At 53.8% G+C, this 10671-nt stretch overlaps 1 protein-coding gene across 2 annotated transcripts in view; it reads right to left on the bottom strand.

The window, feature by feature from the left end:
* LOC309523201 (serine/threonine-protein kinase PLK2-like) overlaps positions 1 to 10671 on the bottom strand; it is a 49457-nt gene continuing 38786 nt past the window's right edge. For both annotated transcript variants that reach the window (XM_082206980.1, XM_082206979.1), the window contains exons 4-15: positions 9857 to 9986; positions 7836 to 7923; positions 6589 to 6684; positions 6100 to 6298; positions 5117 to 5255; positions 4475 to 4542; positions 3597 to 3693; positions 2811 to 2882; positions 1769 to 1931; positions 1512 to 1641; positions 712 to 822; positions 1 to 594 (exon numbers count right to left, since the gene is read on the bottom strand). In XM_082206980.1, the coding sequence (XP_082063106.1) occupies positions 406 to 594; positions 712 to 822; positions 1512 to 1641; positions 1769 to 1931; positions 2811 to 2882; positions 3597 to 3693; positions 4475 to 4542; positions 5117 to 5255; positions 6100 to 6298; positions 6589 to 6684; positions 7836 to 7923; positions 9857 to 9986 (1482 nt within the window). In that variant the 3' untranslated portion in view covers positions 1 to 405. The remainder of the gene's footprint in view (positions 595 to 711; positions 823 to 1511; positions 1642 to 1768; positions 1932 to 2810; positions 2883 to 3596; positions 3694 to 4474; positions 4543 to 5116; positions 5256 to 6099; positions 6299 to 6588; positions 6685 to 7835; positions 7924 to 9856; positions 9987 to 10671) is intronic.

Genomic DNA, 10671 nt, shown 5'->3' with positions numbered 1-10671 from the left:
CACTGGCTGTCCAACCCCACCGGGACCCACAGCTGCCCCCTTTCTGTACCACTTGCTTATTATCCTCATAGATTTCTAGAGTTGGAAGGGACCCCAAGAGTCATCCAGCCCAACGCCCTGCAATGCAGGAATATCCCACCCAACATGAGATTCGAACCCGCAACCCAACCTGCCGTCTCCGCTGCCTCAGGCTTCATCCTGCCCTCACCGCCTGCTTGCTCCTAGGCTGCTCCTTACAAGACCCAAGGATCCTGCCTGGATTTCCAACCCTTGCACAGAGCCCACCACCACCACCTGGCCCCAACCCCATGTGGGGGGCAGAGCAGGATCTGGCCAGCAGCCTGTGAGTGACAGGGCAGGGAGTGTAAGTGGGCTCAGGGAAAGGGGGGTGCTGGGAGTGCTCTGCTACAGGCAGTGCAGCATGCTCAGGGCATAGCTGAGGCGCTCTCGCAAGGGGATCGTCCAACCTCGCAGGACCAGCGTCTCCAGCGGGAAGGTCCTGCTCTGGCGCTGCCGGTCCACAAAAGTCAGGAGGTACCCCCCAGCTGACGTGGGGCTCAGCACAAGCTTGGTGCGGTCGTGGTAGAAGTTGACCTGGGAATGGGGGGCAGAAAGGGGAGGAAGTGATGGATGTGTGGAAAACAACTTGGTGGGAAAGAAAAACCGTAAGATGGAGACCCCTCCTCCCCACCCCACCCAGGTGACTCTTACCTGCAGGGTCCCGTCGCTGAAGAGCATCAAAAGTGCCTCCTGGGACTTTGCAAAGTGCAGGAGGCAGAGGTTGTCCAGCGAGGTGGTGGGACGTGCCTGCTGGTGACCCCCCTGGGGAAGGAGGAGGGGAAATTGTAGAATGGCAGAGATGGAAGTTAAAGCTATGGTTTCCCCAGTCGTGATGTAGGGAAGTGAAAGCTGGACCATAAAAAAGGCTGATCGCCAAAGAAGGGATGCTTTTGATTTATGGTCCTGGAGGAGACTCTTGAGAGTCCCGTGGACTGCAAGAAGATCAAACCTCTCCATTCTGAAGGAAATCAGCCCTGAGTGCTCACTGGAAGGACAGATCCTGAAGCTGAGGCTCCAAGACTTTGGCCACCTCATGAGAAGAGAAGACTCCCTGGAAAAGACCCTGATGTTGGGAAAGATGGAGGGCACAAGGAGAAGGGGACGACAGAGGAAGTGATGGTGGAACAGTGTTCTCGAAGCTACCAGCATGAGGGAGGCAGTGGAAGACAGGAGTGCCTGGCGTGCTCTGGTCCAGGGGGTCACGAAGAGGCAGACACGACCAAATGACAACAAGAAGAGATGGAAGGCCCCCTGAGGGTCATGTAGCCCAACCCCCTGCCAGGCAGGAATCCTTTGCCCAATGAGGCTTGAACCCACAACCCTGAAATTATGGGTGCCTTCCAACTCTACAGCAGTTTATTTTATATTGGATACAATTTTAAAAGAACTGGGGTTCAGGGGGCACCAGCTCTCGTCTCCTGGCTGCTCCCCTCCCATCCTGCTCTGCTCACCTCCAGGAGTCGCTGATGCATGTACCGGCTGAAGAAGTGGAGAATCCCCATTTTCATGGTCAGTGAAGGCGGCACGTCTCTCCGTGGGAAGGATGAGGCCTCGTGGAGCTCGGGGCAGTAGCAGACGCGCCTGGGGGGGGGGGGTGTGCAGGGAGGAGAGATTTTTAAGAAACCAGCAGGCAGCTCAAGCCAGCTTCTTTTCCTCTGCCCTCCTCAGGGCACGAAGAGAGCAGGAAACAGGGTGGGGCGGCACTCACTGGCGTTGCGGGCAAAGCGCGATGTGGGTCCCATCGGCCAGGAGCACTCCGGTGGAGCCGTCCGAGAGCAGGTAGCTGAAGCCGTACTTGTTGGAGTAGTCGACCCACTTGGTGACCATCTGGATGGGTCCAGCCCTTGGGAGCCCCTCGGGATCCTCTTCCACTGCGGAGAGAAGGCAGGAAGGAACCGTTCGGTCGGGGGGGGTGGAGGGAGGGGCTCAACTCCCCCCCCCAAACCCTCTTTTAGGTTTTTTCTCCCTCCCTGCATTTTCTAAAATCGGGTCTGTACTTTATAGCCTCCTAGGGGTTCAGCAACACCCCCTCCAAAAAAAACCAAAAACCTGCCAGCCTATTTGCAAAGCTAAGCTGTGGTTTCAAATTGGGGGGGGGGATGCAAGTTGAGATTTTTCCCTTGCAGGGGGTTTGACTACGTGACCCTCAGGGTACCCTTCTGATGTGTTGTTCAAGGGGAAAATAGTTCTTTCTTGTGTTTATTTCGTTATGTATTCCGTGGTTATTATATTGTAATTTAACATAGCTGACCACCCTGAGATCTGCAGATGAAGGGCAGGATACAAATTTAAAGAACAAGAATTCTGCTGCACTGCTGCTGCTTCTGATCTGAATCCAATAATGGCAGAGTCGGAAGGGACCCCGAGGGACATCCAGCCCAACCCCCAGCAATGCAGGAATCTTTCGCCCAACGTGGGGCTTGAACCCACGACCCTGAGATTAAGAGTCTCAAGCTCTACCAACCGAGCTCTCCCAGGTCAGAATAATAAGGGGCTCCTTTACTGACACCCCCCAATCTGGAAGAAATGAAGTCTGAAGATGGGACCCTCAACCTTCCTTTCCAAGAGGTCCAGTTTCTCACTCCTCCAAAGTGCTGCGCAGACATTTCCAGGCTGTGTGATGACATGAGGGTGACCCCAAAGGTGGCCATTTAAGTCGTGCAGAGACAGTCCCTTCCAGGGACACGGGGTGGGAGGTCAGAACACAGCCAGTTCCTGGGCCTGGGCATGCAAACGATAGGGAGCCTCACCCAGGGGGATGGTCTTTAGGCAAGTCCGCAGAACTTCATCCGCTTTGGCCATCATGCTCCTCTCGGCATCGGCTGGAGGAGAGACAGAGATGGAGTGAGAAGCAGCAGGTGCTGGGGGCAGTGCTGGGGGGGGGCAGACTCTCCACCCGCACCTCTGCCCCCCACAGCCTTCCAAACCCTGCAGGTTCCTGGCCCCCCAATTCATGAGCGCTTAGCTCCATTCCTACACGGGACAGCCGAGATGGGAAGCTGCTGCAGCCTTTTCCTGAGCTGAGCTGTGCCTGAATATGAAAGTGCGTCCCAGCCCCACCCCTCTTCTCCTCCCTTTCTGCCCCAAATTCCAAATTAGAGGTTTTGGGGTTCAAATGTTGCAGCTCCCTTTCTGGAGGCCTCTTGGAGCCACCCTGGAGCAGCACAGAAGGAGGGTGCTGAGTTTGGGGTTGCCTTTGTCACTGACCCCCACAAGGCTCCCCAGGCTACCCCCTTCTTCCCAGCTCACACCTCCCTCTGGCTCCGTGGCCCAATTTTTCTGCATCTTTCAGCTCTGATAACCCCTGGAACCACAGAATGGTAGAACTGGAAGGGGACTCCAGGGGTCATCCAGCCCAACCCCCTGCAATGCAGAAACAGAGGACAGCCTCCTGTCATCCTGTCTGTTTGGGTCTCTGGCAAGCGACCCTCAGGCTGGAAAAAGGAGCTGCTTCACTCCTGCTCTGCCCAATCAGGAGATGCACCAGACTCTCAGCCGCAAGCACCCCAGTTCTTGGCCTCGGTGGTGCCACTCACCCGCCTCCCGGCTGACGTTCAAGGAGCCCCTCATGAGCAAGCAGACGGGGAAGGTGGCTGTGTCCTCCGTGGCATTCTGGCTGTCCTCTTCCACTTCCTTCCAGAGGACAAGAAGAAAGAAGCAGCCCGTAAAGCCCACAGAACAAGGTGGACTGGGAAGCCCCCCTGCAGCCCCCACTGAGGACAGCTGGGAGGGAACAGGGTGGGCCACTCCACTACGAACTTCAGAGATTGTTTGCGCTTGGACATCACTGGGTGCCATTTTGAATTACTAGATTTGTATCTGCGGTGTGCTTGTGTTCATCGCATTCATAGTCTACCTTTCCTCAAGGAATCATAGTAGAGTTGGAAGGGGGTCCCCAAGGGCCATCTAGTCCAACCCCCGGCAATGAAGGAATATGGGGAGTTGCACCTGTAGCCTTGGAGTTATCTGCCCCATGCTCCAACCAACAGAGCTATAATTTCATTATGTTCCATTTCTGGTTTTTCAGATCAAATGATTTTCCAGACTATTTATGGATGCTGCCTTTGTCCTGCCCCCCCCCCCCCGGGTGGGGCATGTTCTCGCTCACCTTGGCGGCCGTAGCTGCTCTCCCCTTACTGCAGAAGGAACAACAGAGGCTGGGCAGCCTGCTCTTGCCTCCAGCCAGTCATGTAAGTCCAGTGAGATTCTAGCCAGGGACTTCCTGGCTGCTCAGTCTCACAAATCAATCCATCCGTTGATCAGTCTCCGTGATACGGGCAGATCCCATGCCCAAGGACGCCAAGAAGATCCATTTGGGGGCACCAGATTTTGGCCTCACACAGGGTGCCCTATTACCCAAGACTACCAAAGTCTGACCCAGATTGATTGACACACACACACAGCCATTTCTTACCAGGCTGGGGGTCACGGCAGGCATCCCAAGTGGCGGCATCCCTTCCGCTTCCTGGGGTGGGGGGCTCACTGGGAGAGAGGAAGAAGAGGGGCCCCATTAGGTTCGCAGCCTTTGGGGGGTCATGCCCAGTAATGCCAATTTAAAACCGAAATAGATTTTGCATTTCAATTTGTTTCATATTTGGGGCGCACACGTTCCATGCAAGCCTTTTGCATGGCACCTCACTCTCCCCTTACGTGGGACTGAAGGATTAATCAAGGAAAGCAAGGTTGCCTCTGAGCCTGTGGAGAGCGCTGTCCCCTTCTTCATACAGTGTGTCATTAAACTGTGGAACTTGCTGCCACAGGAGGCAGCCATGGCTCTTCTGAGAGAACCTCCAGGTCTAGAGGCAGTCTATCATGATTCCTAGATTTTTAGGGAATTTGGCTACTGTGGGGACAGGACGCTGGACTAGAGGGGCCCCCTTGGGCCTGATCCAGGCGTTCTACTGTTACATTGCCAGGGCTCCATTGAAAAGCGAGGTTGCCTCTGAGTACATGGAGAGCACTGTCCCCTCTCTGCTAGACTGTGGAGGATGGTCTCCCATTTGGGGCGGAGTTCCTGGTGGTCTCCTCATCCCACCCCTCGCAAGCGAAGGCTCACCTGTCCGGGTCTCCTGGCACAGGGAGCCACGCAGGAAAACCTTCGCCGCTTTCTGGAAGAACTTCCTCAGTGGGTTGGGAAGCACGAAGAGCGGGGCAGAATGACAGGCGCGGGAAGGCAGCTGGGTCGGGGTGAAGCCCTGGTGAGAGAGGAAGAGCAGGATGGGTCCCTTCATGCTCCCAAGCCACGCTTGCAAAACAGGGAAGCCGCAGAATGTGGGAGAACATCCCGGCTGCTCAAGGCGAAAGCAGAGTCGCTTGTGGGTGAGAAATGTCGACCTGGATTGGAAATGGGGCCCTTTCCCTTTCCCCTTTCCCCTTCTTTTCCCCTTTCCCTCTTTTCCTTTTCTTCTCTCCACACAGGAAGAAGGCTCAGAGCTCAGAGAGGGGTGGTGGGATCAGAGGGAGAAGACAGGGAGGAGGAGGTGTTGAAAGCTGAAGAAGTAACAGGTCTTAGTGAGCGGGGAGAGAGGCAGGAGCTGAAGCAGGAGAGGAGGGAGGCCAAGAGGCAGAGAGGGGAAGAGCCATGGGGGTCTCCCCCTCCTGCTGCAAGCAGCTCCCCTCCCCGCTGGTCTCCCAGAACCAGGAGAGGCATGAAAAGGGTGGAGGAGAGGTTGGCTTAGTCGCTGATTGCTTGGGAAAGACCCTGGAGAGGAGGCAGGGAGCTTCCATCTCAGCAACTGACTTTCATGCAGCGAGACCACCAGGAAGGAGCTGCTCTACTCACTAGGCCAAGTCTGTGAAGATGGTGATTTTGCTAGCAAACAGTTCACTCCAACTTTGAACTACAGTATGGGGGTAGAGCCTAAGACTCTGCCAGTCAGGGTCTGGGCAGTCTCCCTGGGTGCAAGCTAGTTTCCCACGGCCTCATAAGAACTGGGATCTTAGCTCATGTTCCTCTGCCCAGCCTGCTGGAAGGGATCCCGAGTCAGAGACCCTGCAGAGCCACTGCGTCTAGGGGCTGCTTTGCCCCTGGGCACCCACCTGGGTGAAAAACTCGTGGGCGAGGGTTTCTTCCAGGGTGGGCCGTGCTTCAGGATCGGGGGCCAGCAGCTTCCCAATGAGGCCCCTGGCACTGGGTGAGAGGCGGCTGGGGGTGGGGTAGCGCCCTTCCCGGATGCAGCGGTACATCTCCTGCTTGTGGGTGATCTCAAAGGGGGAGCAGCCCGTGAGGGCCGTGTACCTGGGGGGGGTGAGGAAAAAGAAGCCAAGAAGGGGACCCCATAGATCCTTTATTTCATTTTGTACATAAAACATAGAGAATGACAGGCAAAAAAGCAAAAACAGACCTAGAGGCATGTAGGATAACTCAGTTGGTAGAGCAGGAGACTTAATGCCAGGGTCGTGGGTTCGAGCCCCACCATGAGCAAAAGATTTCTGCATTGCAGAGGGTTGGACTAGATGACCCTGGGAGGTCCCTTCCAAGCCTGCAATCCTGTGATTCTATTATTCCTTTCCACCAGAGTTACTTACATGATGCAGCCAAGGGCCCAGACATCCGACTTGAACGAGTGCCCCTTTTTGGCAATGACTTCAGGAGCCAGGTAGTTGGGGGTCCCACAGACCACTCTGTGGGGAGAGGAAAGGCCCTTTAGGGAAGGGGGAAAGCAACAGCAACACCGAGGAAGCCTTCTGCATGCAGGACGGGTGCTCTAGAGCTGCAAATCCAGAAAGATGCTAGTCTGCATTGTTCTGAATTAAACAGGAATAGAGGAATTTTCCTTACACAGAGTCCAGCCATTGCTCCATCTATCCCAGCGCTGACGGACAGCAATGACTCCAGGGTTTCAGACTCAGCCATCTCTCTCAGTCAGCCCTGCTGTGGACCCTGCCACCTTCTGCATGCCTAGCAGCTGCTCTGCCCCTGGGCTGCAGCCTATGAGGCTTCTACCAGCAAGGAGGTGGGAGATTTGAACCCACAACCAGATGAAAAACTGGATCAGATTTGCTGCAGACTCCTCCTCCTCCGTGGAGGTCTGGGCAGGGCTTGCTCTGGAAAGCTGATGGATCCGGGTGGATATACAGTGGTACCTCGGTTTATGAACTTAATCCATTCCGGAAATTTGTTCTTAAACCGAAACCGTTCTTAAACTGAGGCACGCTTTCCATAAAGAGGCCTCATGTACCGGTGTCCTTCCACCGTCTGGATTCTGTTCTGAGACCGAGGTAAAGTTTGCAAACTGGGACACTACTTCTGGTTTTGCAGAGTTCGTAAACCGAATCATTTGTAAACAGGACTGTTCTTAAACCGAGGTACCAGTGTGTAAGGCAGCTGGCTTTCCTCCCCACCCTGGGAGAAATTATGGATCCTTCTGTGCCCCATCAGAAACAGAGGCTGCAGAATCACTCAGGAGTAATCCCCATTGGAACAAGAGGTTTCCCTTCCGAGGAAACCTACAAAAGTGTCAGATGAGGACTTGGGAGAGGCCAGTGTTCAACTCTTGCCCCTCAGGCAGGAATCTCACTGGGTGAGCTTGGGGACCAGTTGCTGCCCCTCAGTCTGGCCTACCCAGTGGCCATTGTGCGGATCAAGTGGGGAGGGAGGGGAGAGAAGCCGGCATGGGGTCCCCTGAGGTCCTTGGAGTTAAGAAAGGTGGGATGAGAATGCATCAAAGGAAGGAATAACTAAATATTGCAACTCCAAGGCTTTAATGTCTGCCTTTACCCCACCAGGAAATCCAAGGCTCCCTTTCTCTGCCCAGCCACCCCATAATACTCACCCTCTCCTCCGGTTGGCCTGCTCCTCACGAGTCGCCAGCCCCAGGTCCCCAATCTTCACCTGCATGGTCTTCGTGATGAAGAAGTTACCTGAGCACATGAAGAGTTCAGAGGTATAGAGAGTCCCATCCTTTCCCACACTAAATGCCGGACAGTTGCTCCCAGAAAAGAGCCAGTGGGGTCCTGGGAGATCCGGGTTCAGATCTCGCCACTCAGCCATGAAACTCCCTGTAGGCCAGTCAGCTTGGCCTGCCTCCCAGGGCTCTAGTGAGGACATACCGGGCCGTGTGCTGCGTGCTGCGTGCTGCGTGCACTCCTTTCAGAAAAGAAGGAACAGAATGAAGAATAAACTTGGAGGCTGCATTGGGCAACAACTGGGGGGGGTCAGTGGGTGCCCTTTTTTACCTTTTTAGCATGTTTTTGCATCTGCTGGAAGCTGCCCAGAGCGGCTGGGGCAACCCAGTCAGATGGGTGGGGTACAAATAATAACAACATGGAGAGCTCTGTTGGTGAGAGCTTGGTGCCGACAATGCCAAGGTTGCAGGTTCGACCCCCGTCAAGGACAGCTGCATATTCCTGCATTGCAGGGGGTTGGGCTAGATGACCCTCAGGGTCCCTTCCAACTCTACAAATCTATAATTCTATGATTGGAAAAGGGAAGTGTGTGTTACAATAAGTTCACTTTTTCAAAGAATGGGTTTCCTTGTGCAAGAATGGCCTGTGACCTCAACTGGCGGGCATGGCACCGAATCCTACCCCAAAATAGTGACAGTCTGGTCTGGAGGCCCTGCAGACCTCTGCAGAAGCAAACCAGGATGGGTGCTGTGGTCTGCCAGGAAAGGTCTTCATCTCCCCTCCCACCTTTCCCTTGTTAAATTTGCAAATAAAAATAAATTTTGCAAAAGCACGACTTCTTGATAAACAAGCTGTCTGGAAGACCTCGGGCTCTTTGCAAATGCACGATGTCAGCTGGAGGCTCGGGATACAGAGACGCCTGTGCATGTGTGTGAGAGAGATCCTTGCTCTGCCCTTGCAGGCTAAATCAGATCAGCGTTCGCACTCAGAGCCTCCCGCCCCTGGCAATAGTGCCATGAGGTCACCCTGCAGGCATTCGCTCTGCCCCTACCAGAGTCATCCTGGGCTGCTGTGTATATTTTTAACCCCCTAACCCCCTCTCCAAAGCCCAGGAGGGTCCCAGGACAGAGAGCGAATTGGGGGCACTGGGTGATTAACTCGTCCTGCGCCGCAGTGCCAATCACGGCATCCCATCCCTTGCCTGGCGGGTGTGAGAGCAAATTGGCTCTTCTGGTGCAGAAACAGGGAGCGGATCTCTCCCAGCAATGAAGGCAGAGAAAGGACCCTTCACACCTTCCGCGCATTTCTCAGCTTTCACATTCCAAAAACAAGAGGTGCTAAAAAGTTGCAACATGATTTGAAAGATGTTTTGTTTAAGTTAATATAGTTTAATTTCGCCTGGTATGCGAAAGGTGCATAAAAATGCATAGAAATAATTAAAAATGACTGCCAAGTACTTGCAGTTATATTATAGATTATTATAGATTGTTGTTGTTATTGATTACCTAACATTTTCAGAAGGCAAAATTAAAATTCTTTGGTTTTCCAAAAGCCATTTAGGTGCATCTTCATCAAACATAAACTTGCCAAGCTAAATGTTGTCCTATCACAGCAGAATTCCTCAGGCCCCAAAGCATATTTCTAAGACCCGACCCATCACTGAAGAAATCTGCAAAAATGAAGTTTCGTCCTCTAAAATGACACACCCTGGTCATGAACCTTAAAAATCTACAGATAGTGCACTGGGGGGGGGCGGTGGTTGTTGCTCTGAGCCATTGGGGCGGAGCTGATGTCTGGTAGTGGTGTGGAGCATGGGCTATGAGGCTGGTGGTACCCCATTGGAGGTACGACTCCTCCCCTAGCACCCCTTACAGGTCCCATGGATGCGACCGAGGCTCACCCAGCACGGGTCCATGGAGGCCCCCTCCCCCAGCCGCCAGACACCTACTCAGCTTGAGGTCCCGGTGAATGATGCCTTGCTGGTGGAGGTACTGCAGGCCAGCAATGACTTGCTTGAGGTAGAAGCGGACCTCAGGCTCCGTCAGCGTCTTGCGGGCTTTCAGGATATGGGCCAGGGACTGGAGAGAGAGAACATCAGGGTTTTAGCAGCCTCACTCCAAATCCCAGGGTCCCAAAGGGTGCCACTCCCCACTGGTCATGGTGGCTGAATTGCACCCCCCCCCCAAAAAAAAGAAATCTTATGGGGACAGCTGCATCTGTTGAATTGCCTGCCCTTTTGTGCAATGCTTGTGCCTGAGATGGCAGAAAAGGATGGGGCCCCTGGTGAAATTCCTTACTCAAGGGGCAGAAGCTCTGTTTGGTTTTGCGCCGGGGAAAGCATGGCATGGAGTGGGCAGCCGGGAACAATACTGGTGCCAGACTCTCCCCATTCTGTTGAGGAGGGAGTGACTTTAGCCAGGCCAGCAAAGAACTGTAGAAGTGTAAAGTTGGAAGGAACTCCAAAGGTCATCTAGTCCAACCCGCTGCAAGGCAGCAATGCAACTGCAAGCCTCTTCTAGGAGATGGCAGACGGGTCAGAACAGCAAAGAAAGCTTCAGGGTGCCAACTTCTTAGAACCTTCTGAGCAAATAATAATAATAATAATAATAATAATAATAATAATAATTTTATTATTTATACTGCGCCCATCTGGCTGGGTTTCCCCAGCCACTCTGGGCAGCTTCCAGCAGAATATGAAAACATTATAAAACATCAAACATTAAAAACATCCTGATACAGGGCTGCCTTCAGATGTCTTCTAAC

This window comes from Podarcis vaucheri, assembly GCF_965113315.1.
Source record: "Podarcis vaucheri genome assembly, chromosome: 18".
Lineage (NCBI taxonomy): Eukaryota > Metazoa > Chordata > Lepidosauria > Squamata > Lacertidae > Podarcis > Podarcis vaucheri.
The sequence above is the reverse complement of the archived record's forward strand: the minus strand, read 5'-3'. Positions and strand labels throughout refer to the sequence as shown.